Source organism: Ochotona princeps, chromosome 12, assembly GCF_030435755.1.
Source record: "Ochotona princeps isolate mOchPri1 chromosome 12, mOchPri1.hap1, whole genome shotgun sequence".
Classification (NCBI taxonomy): Eukaryota; Metazoa; Chordata; class Mammalia; order Lagomorpha; family Ochotonidae; genus Ochotona; species Ochotona princeps.
Genome location: NC_080843.1, coordinates 45541828 through 45561431, shown reverse-complemented (window position 1 = coordinate 45561431; position 19604 = coordinate 45541828). Strand labels below are relative to the sequence as shown.

General features: G+C 42.8%; 1 protein-coding gene across 1 annotated transcript in view; it reads left to right on the top strand.

The window, feature by feature from the left end:
• The first annotated feature begins 79 nt into the window (after positions 1–79).
• Positions 80–19604, top strand: part of NUFIP1 (nuclear FMR1 interacting protein 1) — a 46781-nt gene continuing 27256 nt past the window's right edge. The window contains exons 1-6 of the mRNA XM_004577660.4: positions 80–480; positions 5689–5771; positions 7045–7143; positions 7959–8021; positions 8912–8988; positions 17817–17909. Coding sequence (XP_004577717.2) covers positions 90–480; positions 5689–5771; positions 7045–7143; positions 7959–8021; positions 8912–8988; positions 17817–17909 — 806 coding nt within the window. The 5' untranslated portion in view covers positions 80–89. The remainder of the gene's footprint in view (positions 481–5688; positions 5772–7044; positions 7144–7958; positions 8022–8911; positions 8989–17816; positions 17910–19604) is intronic.

The following is a 19604-nucleotide window of genomic DNA, read 5'->3' as shown; positions in this document are numbered from 1 at the left end:
CTGTGGTTGGTGGAACCGTGACGTTTGCGGTGAAGGAAGTGACGCCTAAAGCTTGTTGCACAGGCGCGTGCTGCTGGCTGAAAGGTGGCATGGCTGAGCTCGCCAGCGGCTGGCTTCCAGCTCCAGACGGGACTCGCAGGTCTGGACCCGAGAGCGGCATGGCCCTGCCGCGGGACGGCTGTATGCCGTGGTCGGTGCTGACACCGCCGCCCCTGCCTTCGTCGTCGCCTCTCGCGCCCGGGTCAGAGGCTGCCTCCGAAGCGCGGCCCATGGTGACCCCATCTCTGTCCGGGGCGCCGCCCCCCTTCGACGCGCAGATTCTTCCAGGAGCGCAACCACCCTTCGATGCCCAGTCCCCCTGTGATTCTCAGCCTCAGTTCAACGGCGTGTCACCCTGGAGTTTCCAAGCTGCGACCTCATGGTGTTGGGGACAGTCTCCGGAGGGTTTTCCTCGGCACCAGAACCCCCATAACCCTCTGGGTAAGCAGCCGTTCCGCGCGGGGCCACGCTTTGCCTATCTTCTCCCTGCTCCTCCTTCCTCCCTCCCCCTCCACTCTGCCCTGCGCTTTTGGAGTCTGATCATTAATGTCTTAAGATGTGTCCGGCTGCAGCGACTCTGTTGTCTTCTAACTATGCCGCTAGGAGTTGGGAACACAGCAGGGAACAAAATAGCAAACTAACTGATGGAGCCTAGCGTCCCTCCCTCGTTGAGTAGGAAGACATAAGAAACCAAACGTTATTCGTCCGAGGCTATATGAATGTACCGTGGAGCAAGGGAAAGCGAAGGGAAATGGTAGGTAATCCATTTTAATAAAGACTTCAGGGAAGTGAGGGACCATGGTTGCAAGTTGTCCAAAGAAGAGAGAGTTGACGCTTGAACTGGAGTGAGGCTCAGGATGATGAGAAGCAGTTGGATTCTGGATAAATGTTAAAAGGTAGGATAAACAGGATTTGTTGCCATGTGGGATGTGAGATAAAGAGGAGACAGTAGCAAGTTAAAATTTTCTACCAAACAATTGGAAGGAGAGAGCGCTATTCATCGAAATACAGTGTACATTGAATACGAATGGAGATTTGGATGGAAGACCAGGAGTTGCATTGGGACCAGAACTTTTGAATAGACCGTTAACTGTTCATCTGCCTTTTGGGGAACTGTGTGGCTGCTGTAATTTTGGACGTCATCCAAGTGTTGTTCATATTTAAAGCATTGGATTGTTGACTTAAAACCCTAATCAAGTGTGAGTAGATAATATTTATGTTAAATTTAACTCATTCTGTGTGGGATTTAGTTTAGGTTAAATTGAATCCAGACAATGTTTATTGTGTGGCAGATGCTGGGAATATGAGTTTGACCAAGTCAGAGGAGAGGGGTTTTTAACGATAAATCCTGAAACTATGATCAGTGAGGGAAGTATACTAAAGGTCATTTCACAATGCAAAGTGGGGAAAAGCTTTGGACGAGATGTCTCTTGGGAGAGGTGTGGGATGTGAGAACAGAGAGAGCCGGATGCCGGCCCAAGGCAGGTCCTGAAGACCATAGTGTTGTGGTGTGATTGACATGAAGTCTGTAGAAGGTCCGGGAGTGGGAAAGGGCAGGAAAAGAAACTAGAATCACATCAAAGAACTCTGGGAACTATTTTCAGGTTTTTTAAATTGAGTTGACCTGACTGAAGAATGCAGGTCTGTTGGAAGAGAAAGTTTAGGAATGGGAGAACCAAGTGGGAAGCCAGCACAGTAACCCTGTGTGAAAGATGGGATTTGAGTTGGGTAGCAATAAGAATGGAAAGGTTCACTGGGCTTGGAGAGGAGAGGTGTGTCCTAAGATTCTGTTTGCCTGGTGTGAAACTGATGTTCTGAAGAACTGTGTTAGAGACTTTTCTTGTTAACATTTCTAGTATGGGAAATAATTGACATAATTCCATCAGGTGAGATTGCATATTGCTGCTTAAAGCATCTATGGGCGTATAAACTCATTCGTGTGGTTTTATGTAAGAAGTGCCATTTGGGCCCAGTGTGATGATTTTACGCCTAAATCCTCATACTGCAAGCACCAGGATCCCATAAGGATACTGGTTCATGTCCTGGCTGCTCCACTTCCAATTCAGCTCCCTACTTATGACCTGGGAAAGCAAAGCAGGATGACCCAAAGTCTTGGGACCCTAAACTTACATAGGAGACTGGAGGAAGCTCCTGGCTTTTGGCTTCAGATTGTCTCAGCTCCAGTTGTTGTGGCCATTTGGGGGCGTGAACCAGCAAGTGGAGATTTTCTTTCTATCTCTCCTTCTTTCTGTAAATCTGATCTGCCTTTCCAATAAAATAAATAAATCTTTAAGAAAAAAAATACTTAAATTTTTTGATAAGCTTTAAATTTTTTTATTACTTACTTAATTATTATTATCATTTTATGAGACAGTTCCATAGGCCATGGGACATACCTTACTCCCTCCCCAGTTCTCCTGCTCTCATGCTGAGTTCCCCTATATCATTACCATAGTATAATTCTTCATACACAGTTATATGTCCATCATTGCAGGCATGAAAAATGTCAGAGAGTCCAACATCCTATTGTCAAGATATAGTAAACAGTTTCATTGGGAGTCCATATTTGTCTGGAACTAGAGATGTATGCTGCATTGTATCCTCACATCTGGATATGAAAGTCTGCATTACATAGTTACTGTACATCCCCTCAACTGAAAAGCCACAAAACAACCAACAGGTAGAAAAAAAGAAACTAAAAACAACATGAAGTTAAATAAGATTCTACTGTATGACTAATGTGTCGCTGAAGAAATAAAAAAAATCAAGAACCTTCTTGAAGAAAATGATGCTGCTGTATGATCTATGAGTCACGGGAAAATTTAATGAGAAAGAAAGTGTTTTGAAGAGATGGAACTAAAAACAAAATCCATGAGATATAGTTTGTGCTGATCTTTGTTTATGAGATATATCTCCTGGAGGCAACAAATAGATAGGTTTTGTTTCTTTAATCCAGTCTACTAATCTATGATGTTTGATTGATGAGTTTAAGCCGTTTACAATTAGGATAAATATAAATGGATGGTTATTTGTTCCTGTCATTTTAGCAATGGGTTGTTCATTGGTTTAGTTTTCTGTTGTTATTTTACTGGGATGTTCTTCACATTTGCCCTTAGCTTTGTTGGGTACTATTCCTCTTCTCTGTCAAGAGAACATCTGAAGTATCACTTGTAGGGCAGGTTTGGAACAGGCATATTCTTTTAACTTTTCTTTACTGTGGAAGAATTTTATTTCATTCTCAAAAACAAAGGAAAGCTTTGCTGGATACATTATCCTGGACTGACAGTTTTTTGATTTTAGAATCTGGAATATGTTTCTGTCCTGCAGAGTTTCCTGTGAGTTTAATTGGCATTCCATTATATGTCAATCGATGTTTTTTCACGTGCACATTTAAGGATCTTTTCCTTATATTCGATGGAAGAGAGCTTGCTTATAATGTGTCATGGTGAAGATCGCTTTTGGTAAAGCCTGTTGGAGTTCCTGGATGTTGTTTCCCAATTCTTTCTCTAGATTAGGGAAATTTTCCCTTATTATTCCACTAAATATATTTTTTAACCCAGCTTCTCTTTCTGTACCTTCTGGGACTCCCATATCTCTTATAGTTAGCCTTTTAATAGTGTCTTTCAGTTCTTGAATGCTTTTTTAGCTTGACCCAGCTCTGCTTCCAGCTTTCTGATTGTTTGCCTCTGGTGACAGGAAATATCTTCCAATTCTGAGATTCTTTCTTCTGCCTCCTTCATTCTATTTTGGAGACTCTCCACTTTACTCTTAATTTGCTCCATTGTATTCTTCATTTCTGATAGATCAGCATTTATTTGATTCATTTCCAGTGTGACATATTCCTTAAATTTTTGAACTCCTATATTATGTGCTTCTCGTTGTTGATAAGAAGCTTCATAACATGTGTTTTGAATTCTGTATCCCCTGTTTTCTCTTTGTCTTCCTCAGTGAACTCTGAGGTTGGCAAAGGTGTTTGCTCCTTTGCAGGAAAGTCTTCAGTAACATTCATTGTGCCTTTGTCTCTTTTTTTGCTCTTGGTCATTGTACTTCTGGTTATCAGATTCCTCTCCTTGGGGCAGGTTTCTAAGCTGTGTCATCCACAGGTCTACAGTTTGATTTTACTTCTTGCAGTTGGCACATGACTCTTTGCAGTCACTTGTGCCACACTCTCCAGTGAGTTCCAGGTCTGGGTTCTTTGGTTAGACTTCCACGATTATCGCCATAGCCCCAGCTGCTTGCTCATCAGTCTCCACCTCCTGTGATACCATGTTGAGGCTGCATCATTGCCTGTACAAGCTTTCTCCCACTTCCTGTTAGAGCAGTTCCCAGGATTAGGGAGACACCAGGAGTCCTATATAGCTAGATTGTTGATGGTGCTGATCTTGCCAGAACCTGTTGGCTATTAGGTCTGAGAGCCAGATGGACCTATTCTGACTTGTACGATGCCCAAGTTGGTATTATTTTCCCTGTGGGACCAGTGCAGTGCACTGATCTCAGTGAGTTTGCTCCCAGCTCAGTACATATGCAGCTCACTCTTGACCCTGCGACCCTGCAGTCTTTTTTTTTTAAAAAAGATTTATTTTTTATTTTAATTGGAAAGTCAGATATACGGAGATGGGGAAAGACAGAAAGATCTGCCATCTGATAATCCACTCTTCAAGCTGCCGCAACGGCTGGAGCTGCGCCAATCCCAAGCCAGGAGCCTGAAGCCACTTCTGGGTCTCCCCCATGGGTGCAGGGTCCCAAGACTTTGGGCCATCCTTGCCTGCTTTCCCAGGCCACAAGCAAGGAGCTGCATTGGAAGCAGGGCAGCCGGGATTAGAACCGGCGCCCATATGGAATCCTGGTGCATGCGTGGCAAGGACTTTAGTGACTAGGCTACCACACCAGACCTTGTCCCTGCAGTCTTAATGCCTTTGCTGCACTGTGCTAAATGGCACCTGATGTGCCACTACCTGAGGTCTTGATCTGCTGGCTGTCAGGTCTGAGGGCTACCAGGACCTGTCTTGGGTGGAACTTGTAGGATGCCTCGTTGTTGCAGTTCACTGAGCCAGAAATGAGTTTACTCCCAGCTCAATGCATGCACATTCCTGTTCGTAGTCCTTACCTCCCTACACAAAATGGCAGCCGATTCAGGTGTAGGGGGCAGACTGGGCTGTGAAATCCACCCTGTTCCCACACTGTCCGTCTGGGCCCTGCTGCTCTGTCTCTGTTCTTGGTCAAATCAAACAGACCAGCAGGATGGACAGTTCTTTGTCTGGGTTCACCTCCCAAGCTCCCCAATGGCATCCCTTCCCGCCTTGTTGCTGGTGGAGTTCTGACTGCTGATGCAATTCAGATCGCCACTTGCTGAATGCTGCTGGGGTAACAGTCACACCACACCATTGTGTCTGCTGCTTTCCTGTGTTTGTCAGTCTCTATGTGCCCCTCTGCTGTTGTTATGTCCTCTTCTATTTCCTGTAACTTGCCCTCTCTGCTTCACACTGGCTAATGTTTCTCCATATGTCTAAACGTGTCTTTACCCTATTCCGCCATCTTGGTTCTCCAAAAAATACTTATTGATAGACTAGTTCTTTTCTTTGTTTATTTGTCTGAATTTCTTCTTGTTTATAGTTGTAAACATGAGTGGATTTTTTGTTGTTTTTTTAGGTAAACATTCATATTTTCCTCAAAAACATGATGTAAAGTTCTCTGACTTCAACATGCCTCCCAACAGAAAACAGAAAAAAAAGGTATTTTCATGATTGTCTTGCTTGTGATATTCCAGTGCCTGTATCATGATTTGAATCCTTTGTTTATGTGATAACTGTTTCACTGTGATTGTGTAGCAATTATGTATCTATGAAATGCAATAAAATGAGGTATCCCTTGTTGCATATTTGTGTTGGAAGTGTCTTAGCTATAGTAAGTAAAATGTTAATGCAAAATCTCTTTGAGAAATAAACATAGTAATTGTAGAAAAGCATTAAGTGGATTTTAGTTTGACATTTGCTGTATTATATCTTAATTGACTTACCAATTTGAAATTTATAGTTTATATCAGCTCTGCTTACATTAAAAAGTTTTCCTTAGGGTCAGCATCATGACATAGCAAGCTATTCCACCATCTTGTGGTGTCATCATTCCATGTGGGAGTCAGTTCGTGTCCTGGCTGCCCCAATTCTGATCCAGGTCCCTGCTAATGGCTTGTGAAAACTGTAGAAGTTGGCCCAAGTCCTTGGACACTTGTCCTTATGTTGGAGACCCAGAAGAAGCTCCTGGCTCCCAGTCAGAACAGCCCAGCTCTGACCAGGATGGCCATTTGGGGAGTGAATTAGTGAATCAGTGACTGGAAGAGCTCTTTGTCTCCTTCTCTCCTTGTAATTCTGCATTTGATCTTAGCCAAAAGGCTGAGAAGCGATCTCTCCTTGTAATTCTGACTTTCAAATGAAAATGATTTTATTTTGACTTGTTTTGAAGAGCAGTTACACAGGAGAGATAAAGAGAAAGACCTTCCGTCTGCTGGTTCACTCCCCAAATGGCCACAGTGGTGGGAGCTGAGTCAGTCTTAAGCTAGAAACCACAGGCCTTCTCCAGGTCTCCCACATGGGTGCATCCTCTGCTGTTTTTCCCGGGCCATAAAGCAGGGAGCTGGATCAGAAACAGAGCAGCCAGGATTCAAATTGGTGCCCATGGGGGATGTTGGCGCCCCGGGAGAGGATTAGCCTACTGTGTCACTGTTTACTAAAAGGAAGAAGGAAAGGAAAGAACAGAATTATCTTTTCATTATGAATATATCTGTAATAAGTACATCAGCATGAGTGGCTCACAAAAGTCAGAGAAAACTTACATTATCTCTTCTATTGTTCATGAATTTTTTTGAAGTCCCCATTATATAAGGTTTATGGGAAAAATCAAAGTTTATATTACTAGAAGGATAGTTATATATTTTATTACTAATGAAAATTTTTGAAGAAAGAAGTTTTATTTGCCAAATGCTTAATAGTATCTGTTTTTTCTTTGCAGAAAAGGAAGGAGCCAGTTTTTCACTTTTTTTGTGATACCTGTGATCGTGGTTTTAAAAATCAAGAGAAGTATGACACACACATGTCTGAACACACAAAAGTAGGTTTTCTTTGTTGTCCTGAATTTTGCGTAACAAAACAACCTCCTAACTGATAGAAATGCCAAGTTTTTGTTTAAGAGATCAGTTTTCACACACTTACTATTTGATGATGAACCTGGATGGAGTTTATTCACTTCACTTCCAGCTGACCCAGACCTGGGCCGTTGAGGACATCTGGGGAGTAATCTAGTGCAGGGAAGATTTCTGTGTCTCCATCTCTCTGCCTTAGATAAACTTAGTGAATAAAAAGGAAGTTGCCCAGGACCAGTTAACCACTCCATGTAATTTACTGTGATTCTCAACAACTTCTGAGAATGTCCCATACTGTAAAAAAAAATTTGGTTGGGAATTGGATGGGAAGTATCAGACCCTTGGGTCATATAAGGTCTCCAGAATCGTCTGGTCCGGCCCTGCCAAAGCAACTCCAGGTGGGATTCAAAATGCAGTCAATCTATAGCAGGCTCATTTTTAGGTTGATGAGTTTGTATGGTCTATAGACACTATTATAAACATCCAGATGGCCCTTGGCAGAAAAAAAAAATTGCCATCCTTGGTTTGGAGGAATACTATTCAATTTCAGGACTTAGGAGCATTTTACTGTAGTACTGATGTCATGCTTTCACTCCAGTGGAGATGTGAATGAGATTTTATTACTGTATGTGCGTTGTGTTCACACTTTGCTGCTGACCGGAGTGTGCAGCAGCAACACTAGGTGGATGGATAACCAGCTAATCTGAGCACAGTGTGTCTGTGTATGTGTAACTCAATTGAATTCAACATAGAAGCATGAGTCTTTTGTTTTTAACTTTTGTAGTGTCCAGAAGCAGATTGTTCTTTCAGTGCTCATGAGAAGATTGTCCAGTTCCACTGGAAAAATGTAAGTTTTTAAGTTTTACTTAAGGCTATTTTTTTTTTATACGTGCTTTTTCTTTTATTGATCACAGTGCTTTGACGTAGCCTAATAAGTGGTAAGTTATATTCCTGGAGTACTTTGTACTGTATCAGAGATCTTAGCATCTTTTATTCAGTTTTGTCCTCGTAAACAGTTGTGTGAAAAAAGTAAATATTGGCCCATTTAATATATGAAAAACATTTAAAAATTTGGCCAAAGCATACAAATGGGTTTTTGCGCTTGAATTTCTTGACTTTGAGTTCTGTGCTGTTTTTATGACATGCTGCTCCAGATTGTGTTGTCTATTCATTTGTTGAACTCTGCCCTCAATTTGGGTGAAGTTGTTCATTTGAGTATTTAATGTCAGTGAAGAAAATGGATGACATATCTTCTTTTATCCAAAATTGTGTCACTTCTTTTTTTCTTAGCCCATTTTGTGCTGCCAGAACAAAGTACCTGAGACTGAACAACTAATAAATCACTAGGTTTCTTTCTTACTGTTTTGAAGGCTGGAAGTTTCAGGATGGATGGGGGCCTTGTTTCCTGTGTTCCTGTTGTGTAAGGTGGCGGGGGGATGTCTGAACAGGTGAGATGGGGTGGAGGACAGGTCATTGTTTTCATCAGGACACTACTTCCCTGAGATGGATTCCTGATGGCCCCACCTCAGCACTGTGCAGTGGGGGGAAGAGGACTCACTGACACCATAGCCCGAGGAATTGGCCTTCTTTCTTGAAAGAAAGTCCTAAAAGGATGGATGAGATCTGTTTAGTTTTAGAATGGGTTCTCAGAGTGAATTTCCTGTTGGTGATCAAGTCTCCGGGTTGGTCAGAAGTATGTGGTGTGCCTCTCGGTGTGCAGCAGGCTTTCCCTTGCAGATGCATGCTCCTGGGATGAAGAAGATCAAGCTGGACACCCCTGAGGAGATTGCAAGGTGGAGGGAGGAGAGAAGGAGGTGAGTGGAGGGGTCAGCTGTGGCATGGTTGTGTATTACCACGTCAGCGCTGTTGCAGTCCTGCCTTTCTAACCCTAGTGAGTACTTAGAAGAAGCTCGGTCTTGTACACCTGCAGATATTCAGCTGCAAACTGCCAGTCCTGATTTTGTTGTCCTTCAGAATTGGTAACACAGTGATTTTGAAGATGTTTGTACTTGATGGCTTAAAGATACAGTATAAAAATAATAAATAATAAAAAAAAGATATTTAAGTAAATTTTATATTTATAAAGATACAGTATTTATTGCTATGGTTAAATCCATTGCATTTTCTTATGGTGTTGTTACCTGGGAGTAGGACTGGAAGCCATGATATATGACTATTATTGAAGATAGTTTTGGGAGGTACATAATAGGAACTCTTCATTAAAGTAACAGGTGTCTCAGTGGGACTGTATGCTATTCTGAAGGGAGCTACTACATACCATCTGTTAGATGTTTGGTGGTTGACATAGCACGCGTGAGTCTTCTTATATGAAAAAAACATGTCGGGGCTGACGCTGTGGAGTGGTGGGTAAAGTCCCTAGCTGCAGTGTTGGCATCCCATATGGGCCCCAGTTTAAGTGCTGGCAGCTCCACTTCTGATCCAACTCCCTACTAGTGTACCTGAGAAAGCAATGGAGGATGTCCCAAGTGCTTAGGCCCCTGTATTGATGTGAGAGACCAGAGGATGCTCCTGACTCCTGGCTCCTGGCTCTGGCAGATGGAAGATCTGTCTCTGGTTCTCCTTCTCTATAAATCTGTATATCAGCAGATTGCCAGATGATTGCTCCACACTGGATGGGAGTACAGCACTGAGCAAGATGGACATGGCTTGCTTGTCTTTCACAGCACAAAGACCAGAAATGCCTTCTCTAAAAAATATATTAATAAGTATTTTAATTTAAGTATAATCTATTTAAATATATTAATAAACATGTTCTTGAATGGCAGAGTTAGAGTGAGAGGGATGGAGAAACAGAGAGGTCTTCCATCTGCTGGCTTACTCCCTAAATGGCTGCAGCAGTGGAGCGGGGCCAGTCTGAAGCTAAGAGCTAGGAGCTTCTTTCTGGTCTCCCGCATGGATGTAGCGGCCCAAGGACTTGAGCTGTCCTCTGCTGCTTTCCCAGGCACTTTAGCAGGGCACTGAGTCTGAAGTGGAGCAGCCAGGATTTGAACCAGTTCACATATGGGATGCCTGTGTTGCAGGTTAGTGGCTTTATCCACTGTGGCACAATGCCAGCCCCAGGCAGAACTATTAAAATGATCAGATGCACTTTGAAAGTCAAATGGAGTTTTCTTGTCTTTAAAAAGAAAAGGGGGGTAGATCCCTGGGATGGAAAAAAGAAGTAGTATCTTTGTAGGTCAAGGAGAATACTTAAAACTCCTGACCATCAGGTTGTATCTTCATTGTTCAATGTGAAGTTTCTGGTTTAAATTCACTCAATTAGGCAGTACAGTGCAGATGTTGTACTGTTTTGTAAGAAATGTTAATTCCTGTCCTTTAAGGCTTCAGAGATGCTTCTCAGGGAACCAGCAGAACCACAAGGATTCAGGACAGAGTGTTGTGACAGCATTATAGAAATGTCCGGACTCAATCTTGGGTGCAGAGGAAAGAGTTAAATGAAGGTGAAGGAACAATAAAGGAATTTCATTTTTTAACAAATAAGGTCCATTCTGCCTATATGAACAGGTGGTTGTGGTAAAATTTCAAGAGCATCTTCAGCTAACAGAATAGCCAATATAATGTTCTAGAATGCGTTGGAATATAGCGTGTCATGGATGCCACCGAAGGGAAGTGTTTCAAGAAAGATGTGGTTAGCAGGAAAGATTGCAATGGAATGATCAAGTAAAACAAGAACAAAAAGTGACAGATTTTGGGACGTATGCAGGGCCTCCTTGAAGGGGGATTCCAGATGCTTAATCCTTGGCCCTGCTCCTGTCAGCTTCTGGCCATCTGTACAGCTGTCTTTAATCCGAACTAACCCTTCCCAATGATTCTTAACAAGAGGGCTTGCTTTTGCCAACTGCCCTTGGCACACTTAGTTCTGTAGTGCAGGATTGTAATTGCCAAGTTCATCCAGTACCCTGTAATCCTCAGACTTGCAATATCCTTCATTTCCGTGCAGTTTCTGCTGCTTTTATAGCCACACTGGATTAAAGTTGGGCATCTGCCTGTTTGAGCATCTCTTTGCATCCATGCCATTACAGGCACCTCCAACTGGACTTGGGCTAGTTGAGGCTTCCCAGCCCCTGACTCTTACCTTCTTTTTCTCTCATTCCTTTCGTGCCTTCACCCCTTCACCCCAGCAACTGCTTTTGTCATTGTCTCAGTTCCTTCCCCTCGTTGTCCCTCATGGCTCTCGCTTGGCAGACTCTTGTTCAAGGAAACCACACACTACAGGGTACTCAACAGTGCTCTCTGACTTAGGGAACTGACTTGACTACTGAGAACATTAAGGCATTCTCTTAGTTATTTGTTCTTTTGTGGCATAAAGTTAGATGTTTCTTATGAATATGTTATTAGGTGACTGTGTAGTATGAAATTTAAGAATCTGTTACACAGCTAAAATGCCCGGTAGAAGCAAAGATAGAGTTGGTAAGCAGGATTCTCTACAGTGGATTTACCTTTTCTGGTTATTTCCACCTTATTTGCCTGTAAGGAACTTTTGGCCTCAGCTGGACTTGTTATTTATCATATCTCCTACACATTTTTTCACCTTTTGGTTTTGCTTGTGTTCCTGCTTCTAGAAAATCAATCCCTTCCTTCCTTTCATCCATCTATCCATCCGTCTTGTTTTCTTTCCTTTCCTTCCTTTCAGGATTAGTTTAGCTTGACATTTTGAGGTAAACATTCTATATCTGAAAGGGGAGAGATGTTGCTGTAAAGGGCTAAGGTCATTGACAACAGATAGGAGTAGAGCCTTGTCTTGAAGACTCTCTGTCATATGAGAAGTAAGATACATGTACATGACATGGCTGTAAGACTGTAGGCCACAGAAGCTTTGCTGTTGGCCATATAGGGATAAATTCTGTCTGCTCAAGGTTTCCTTGGAGTCATTAAAAGACAGGTCCTCAGTTTGTTTTGTAGGGCTTCCTGTAAGATATGAAGAAGATAGTCCCTTATTTAAAGTACATTGTGTGTGTGTGTGTGTGTGTGTGTGTGTGTGTGTGTGTGTATTCCCTTTTAGGGGATGGTTCTGAAAGATGTATACAGTTGTATAAACATCACCATAACCAAGGGCTCTATTGTCCTGAAACCCCTGACATGCCCCTTGCATTCATTTGCTCTCCACCCCCAGTAGCCACTGATCTGGTTCTGTTCTATAGTCATGCCTGGCAGAACATCCTGTAAATGAAATCTTTGCCTGCTCCATATTGCTGCCTGTAGACCTGGTCTGTCTTGGTTGCTGAGCAGTAGTCTGCTCCATAGCATGCATGCGTCAGTTCTGCTTAGCTACTTCACAGTTATGGGTTGCTTCCCATCTTTGGCCTTTACAAAGCCTTCATAAGCATTCGTGTATAGGCTTTTGTTTGGAATATAGGTGTTATTTGAGTTGGGTGAGCACCTGAGATTGGAATTGGTTGGTCATACGGTAAGCACATGTTCTGAAACTCCCAAACCTTTTAGGAGAAGAGTTTTTAAATCAAGATATGCCAGTTTGAACAGGGTACGCATTCAGATGAAAGGGAATGTTGAGGGTGCAGTGGTGTGTGCATGAGTTAGGACCGTGCTCCCTTACATGGAGCAGGGCCTTACTGCTGTGGCTAGGTACAGAGGGAATCCCTGTTTCCCAAGAGAAGGAAGCCCAGGACTGCTGTTGCTGCATACCACACACCATCAGGCACAGACTCTTACTGCTGCTTAGCAGGTAGTTTCCATCTTCCCTGCCGGAAGGTTCCTGTAAATCCAATAATAAACCTTCATTCTAGGCACAAAGGAGAAAAAAAGTAACAGACACATATGGCCTGGTTTCCCTCTTTTCTTTTGGGAAAACAATAACATTGTTTTTGCTGCAGCTAGGGATTTCCACTGATTAGAAGTAGGTTGTTTGGCTACGTTCAGTGGCAGTGGAGTTAGTCACAGAAAAGCCCCACATCATTTAGAAGAGGAGATTGTGCTGCCTTGGCACTTGGTGGCACGTTTTGCCAAATATCAGAACTGTAGCAGGGAGCTTCTGTGTCCTGAGAACAGAATTGACTTGAGCAAACACTTCACATGCTTGTTGGTGTTTCCTTTCATGGGGCAGATGGCGCAGAGAGCTGTGGTTTCCCGGGTGCAGGCCCAAGGTATGCTGTCATAGTGCTCCCAAGTTCCTGAGCCATGGAATGGCTGGCTGAATCTGTTGTTGAGCAAATAAATGAGGGTGAGATTTAGAGGTGTTTAAAAGAATGAAGAAATTAAGCAAAGGTGATAATTAAGATTCTTTGTACCTGAGATGTTGCCTTGTCGATAAGGACTATGAAATTATGGTTTTTTTTAAAATTTATTTATTTTATTGGAAAGGCAGATATACAGAGAGGAGGAGAGACAGAGAGGAAGATGTTCCGTCCAATGATTCACTCCCCAAGTGGCCGCAACGGCTGGTGCTATGCTGATCCAAAGCTAGGAGCCAGGAACTTCTTTCCGGGTTTCCCACGCAGGTGCAGCGTCCCAAGGCGTTGGGCCGTCCTCGACTGCTTTCCCAGGCCACAAGCAGGGAGCTGGATGGGAAGTGCAGCTGCTGGGATTAGAACCGGCGCCCATATGGGATCCTGGTGCTTTCAAGGCGAGGACTTTAGCCACTACACCATTGCGCTGGGCCCAAAAAACAAATATTTCAATGATAGTCATTAAGTATTATATTAGAAATCTTCGTAAATGTTTCACAGAGTAAAAATTTTAAAACTGGAAGAAAATCGCTCCTTTGTCTTTAAGGAAAGTGCATCCTTTTTTCAGGTTAGCCACTCACAGATGGTTATTGTGTTTAGTTGAAAACTTTAGGGTTTTTCCCTAAAAAGTTGGAAAAATCCAAAACAAATCTGCACACTCCCCATTCAAAAGAAAAAGGAAATCCTTTCTTTTTTTAGTTCATTACCTGTGAGGTACAAATGCTGTATGGTTTGGTAAATGATAGTTAATATTTGTTTCCAAAACTTTGTAGGGACAGTGAGCTTGACAGCACCCTGGGAGTCCACTAGGTGGAGTGCTTCTGTAATGTTTTGGTGCTTGACTGGCTCTGAGGAATCCCCTTGGCCATTCAGAATTGGCATGCAGGGTTCTGCGCCTCAAGAAAGCCGCATGTGTCTGAAGAACAGAGGCTTTGGGATAAAATTGCAGACATAGTTGGCAGTGAAGCACAAGGTGGTCCCTGAGAGTGTAAGGTGGTGCCTTCCAGACAGTAAGACTCAGCAAATGGGTGGTAACTTGAGAAGAAAGAAAAAGGTAATAATGTGACCAAAATGATTAAATGCTAAGGTGATGGTTCACACAAGTTTGCCCTTTTGTTAGTTCTGTGGTGATTAAGGAATATCATTGTGGTTTATGGTGTAGACAAAGGAGAGAGCAAAAAAGGAGGTAAGATATTAACAGAGGACTGGCGTTGTAGTATTAAGCTACCACCCGTGACACCAGCACGCCATACCATACAGGCACTGGTTCAAGTCTTGCCTGTTCCACTTCTGATCCAGCTCCCTGCCATTGTGCCTCGGAAGGTAACAGAGGATGGACCAAGTGCCAAGTGCTTAGGTCCGTGCCACCCATGTGGAAAATGCAGATGAAGTCCCTGGCTCCTGACTTTGACCAGGCCTAGTCCTGGCCGTTGAAGTGAACCAGTGAATCGAAGTTCCCTCTCTCTCTGTACTTTTATCTTCCAAATAAGTAAATTGATTTAAAAAAAAAAAGTGAAGGAAGGAGAGGCAAAAGACATGTCCCTTGTGGCAGTCTGTAACTTGGTCTCACTGTGCTGCCGGAGTCCAGTTCCAGCCGAGTTCGGAGCTCGGGAAGGGTGTGTGGAGTCGGCGGTAAAGACAGACACGGACAGCGTTACTTAGTGCCCTCTCGCAACAGCTCAAGAAGCTGTCCTTTTTTATTTACTCAGGCACATCACAAGCTTCTACACAAACAACTAATTGTTCTACTTTTACTTCAAGACCAAGGGGGCATGCACAAACATTTGGTCATTCTGTCTGTACTTCAGGGCTAAGCAGGTGCCCCTAAAGATTATTCTGCAAAATACTGTATTCATATTCTTCAAAGCAAGCCATTATTCATTTTTCAGTGGTAGCCATGGAGCGACAGCCAGGACTTAAAGGCCAAAGCACATACGATTACCTGCTAATCAGTAATACATTCCTACCACATTTCTATTTCTACAATTTACCCATTATTTAATGGGAAAAATAGGTTAAAGGAGAAAAAACATAAAAATCCAAGACAGAAGTTTCAAATGTTAAATTGAAAGTTAGAACTTTATAACTTAGGAAGGGATGTTGAAAGATCGCTTACCTGTAAGAACCTGATATATTGGGCTGGGCTTGGCTTGGTAGCCTAAGAGGCTAAAGTCCTCGCCTTGAATGCGTCAGTTGTGTCCCGGTTGCTCCACTTCCCATCAAGCCCTCTGCTTGTAGCCTAGGAAAACAGTAGAGGATGACCCTAAGCCCTGGGACCCCCACATGGGAGACCCAGAAGAAGATCCTGGCTCCTGGCTTCACATCCTGGGTGTTGTGGCCACTTGAGGAGTGAACCATCGAATGGAAGATCTTTCTGTCTTTCCTTTTCTCTGTAAATCTGACTTTCTGAGAAAAAATAAATAAATTTTAAAAAAACCTGATGTATTATTCTTCCAGGAAGAAAAAAGTTAGGCTTCTACCAAAGGTGTCTGCACACATCTTAGATGTCTAGGGAATTTTTATGCTTTACTTAAAATATACCTATATAACAAATATTTTTACTCTTTAACACTGGAAAGCACTTACTTAACATTCATTTTTTTTTATGTGGTGTACATTAAAGTACCAAATCTTGTTTTTTCACATATGGTCCGCCAGGGTGAGGGTCTGCACTATTTGGAACAAACACTGTGAAGAAGCACAGCGGAGTAAGAGTATGTAAGCCTGAGCGCCGGGCAGCCAGTGGAGTAGCTGCACTCCTCACCACTGTTCCTTGACTCCGTGGAGCTGGGAAAGTCAGCACGGTTCTGCCCATCAATGCCGCTGCTGCCTATTCCAGCTTAAGTTCTCAGGACAGCTGGCCACCACGCAGTCCTCCCTGAAAGATTATTTTGTTGCCACCTTCATCCTATTTTAGACGCTGCAAATAGTTCCTTTCATTCTTCTGCCAAGGTTTTATTTTTCATCCTATTCATCATGTGAGTCTGAGTCCCTTCCAAATTGGTTTTTTTTTTTCCTTGTTTCTTTTCCAGTTAGAAGTATAAAACTGATAGTGCCTCAGAGTAGTGCACTAATCCTGAGTGTCATGGGAGGGTGGTTTCACACTCGTGCTGAGTGTCAGAGCCCGCTAGATCAAACCTTACAGTGTGTGTTTTCCAAAGGGGTAGTCCTATGTTGTTCACTGGCTGTCAGATTCTTATCTCCTATGACCTTGATCTTTTCCTCTTATGTTTATTTATAGCTTGTGTGTTCATCATCTTTTATTTATGCAGTTTATTTTTCTTGGCTGGGTGTATTGCTTTGCACTGTCCTCATTGAAATTCATTGCCTTTTTTTCTGATTACTTCATCGCTTACTCTGTCATTTCCATTCCTGTCTTCTAACATAGTCAACCATAGATTTCATATTGACCCTGCCATCCAAGTCAGTAATTCAAATGTTAAAAAGCAAGAGGTGTCCTTTAAACAATGACAGATAATAATATGTTGATGTTTCTCAGAATTGATTGCGTTGCAATGGCTGTGAAGGTGGAGAACTGTTGGTGTTCTCACCTTCAGTGTTTTTCCCACTCTCTAGTGTCTGTCCTCCCCATCGGAGTTGGAGCCTGCGTCTCCTCACTGCTGTGCCAAGAAACAAAGAAAGCAATCCATCTTGCCTGCTGCTGATTTAAGCACTGTCTTGTATCTATCTCTTTGTTTGTGACTGTGGCTCCCCTTCACCTGCTGAATTCAGTATAAACTTTCTGGCCTGGTATTCCAGACACATTTTGGCCTTCCAGTTTGCATGACTGTGTTAGGTTCCATGCAGAGTTATTCCTGGATCCCTCACACTTCGGAAGCTAGAGTTCTTTCTTTGACTTTGTGTTTGCCTTACCTCAAGCACTGAAACATTTCCATCTGAATTCACACCACTTAAGGACAATTTCTTTCTGGATTCCTCCAGTTAGTTAAATCACTATCTCTCCTGTTTGTATACGTTGTGGTGTTTTATTCTATGGTAGAGTCATTTGTACGCTTTTGTGATCTTCCTTCATGGGCTGCAATTTTAGCTCTTCTGTGTTTTGATAGTGTTGAGTGTATCTAACGTGTATTTCTATAACCGGTTGACTCGACTTGAATATTTTCCAAAAGAATGTATGGGTACATGCCAAAATATGAATTACATCAGTGTGAGTGCATGGTATGACCTACTTAAATTCGAGTGTAAGTTCCATATTTAGTTGTGGATTGGTAGCACATTTGTAGACCAGCAGCTGACCTACACTTCAAGTGGTACTGTTACAGTCTGCGTGTTTCCCCTCTTAAAAAAACGTTTTAGAGCAATTAAATTGTATAATGATTTGCAAGACTGCAAATCAAAATTGCAGAATTCCTAAATGCAGTAGTTGCTTGGTTGCTTGCTTCAAGATGTCCTCTCAAAGCTCTTTTACTATTTTTCAGAAACTATCCAACTTTAGCCAATATTGAAAGGAAAAAAAAGCTGAAACTTGAAAAGGAAAAGAGAGGAGCAGTATTGACAACAACACAGTATGGGTAAGTTCCCTCAAATTGCTTTCATTCTTGATGCTAACTCAGTATCATCCTCTTTTGCTAAGACTTTCAAAGTGGTGTGAGGAGCAAGTCCTTTGGGTCTGGGTCTGGTCTCCCAGTGGACAAGCATCCTCACCATAGGCAGCCTATGTACAGCACACAGATGATGGGATCAGTTTGTTTTCTGATACTGCCCTGAATCTTGCTTTATTTATTTATGTATTGAAAGTTTCATTTTATATGGAAGTTGAGAAGACAGATGCAGAGAGATCTCCCATCCACTAGATCCCACTAGATCCAAATGCCCCAGCCAGCCAGGACTGGACCAGGCTGAAGCAAGGAGCCGAGAACTCAATCTGAGTCAACATGCATTACAAGAGACCCAGTGCTTGAACCTTTGTGTGCCTCCTTTTGGGGAGTCCATAACAGGAAGCTGGTTGTGGAGGCATAGTGGCCAGAACTTGAAACAGGCACTGTGATAAGGGATACAGGCTCTGCCGCACCTCCTACATGTCCACCTGCGAACCTTGCTTTGTTAGCCGAATGATAGGCTTGAGGGTTGTCTCGTTGTAGGTCTATAACAAGCCTCATTCTTCAAGGATTTGTAGGTATCTGAAAACTATCTTATATTATTTTTTAAAAAAACAGTTTCCTGTGGAACCCAGTGTGGTGGCTCAGTGGCTAAATCCTCAACTTGAATGCGCTGCCATATGGGCACTGGTTTGCATTCCAGCCGCTCCACTTCCCATCCTGCTCCCCGCTTGTGGCTTGAGAAAGTAGTGGAAAATGGCCCAAAGCCTTGGGACCCTGCACCCATGTGGAAGACCTGGAAGAAGCCCTAAGCTCCTGACTCCAGATCGGCTCAGCTCTGGCTGTTGCAGCCACTTGGGTAGGAACCAGTGGATGGATGATCTTTCTCTCTGTCTCTCCTTCTCTTTGTAAATCTGGCTTTCCAATAAAAATAATTTTTTAAAAATCCAGTTTTCTATGGTCATTCAAGTTCTTAGCAATTTTTATTAAAGATTTATTGTATTATATTGGAAAGACAGACTTAATAGAGGAGAGGCAGAGACAAAGATCTTCCATCCACTGGTTCACTTCCCAAGTGGCTGCAGTAGCCAGAACTGAGCCAGTCTGAAGCCAGGAGCAAGGAACTTCGTCCAAATCCTTCATGTGGATGCAGGGGCCCAAGCAGGGAGACAGTGAGAGTTCTTCCACTGCCCTTTTCTTGCTCTCTACCCAAATCCCCCAAACCACCAGGTCTATGCCAAACTGAAGATTGGAGCTCAGGACTCAATCCAAGTCTCATATCGGTGGTAGCATCCAGATGCTTAGGTCAGCTTCATCCCCCATTACAGGACGCTGGATTGGAAGCAGAGAAGCTAGGACTTACACCAGGCACTCTGAAATGGAATGTGGGTGTCACATGCAGTGATTCAAGTGCTGCACCAAATGCTTGCCCTGCATCTTCCTTTCTGAAAGATACCTTTGATGGATAGGAACTTTTAAATTGTTTTTAAAATTTGTAGTAATTTAAAGATGGTGCTTGGTCGTGGCCTGCATTGTTTCCAGAAAGCAGTCTGCTGTCATCATTATCTTCTCATATATAGAACACATTTTTTTCCTCTGGCCTCTTTTATCACTGGTTTTTAGCAGTTTGGTTAATATGTCTTGGATTTGGAAGAATTGTGACCATTG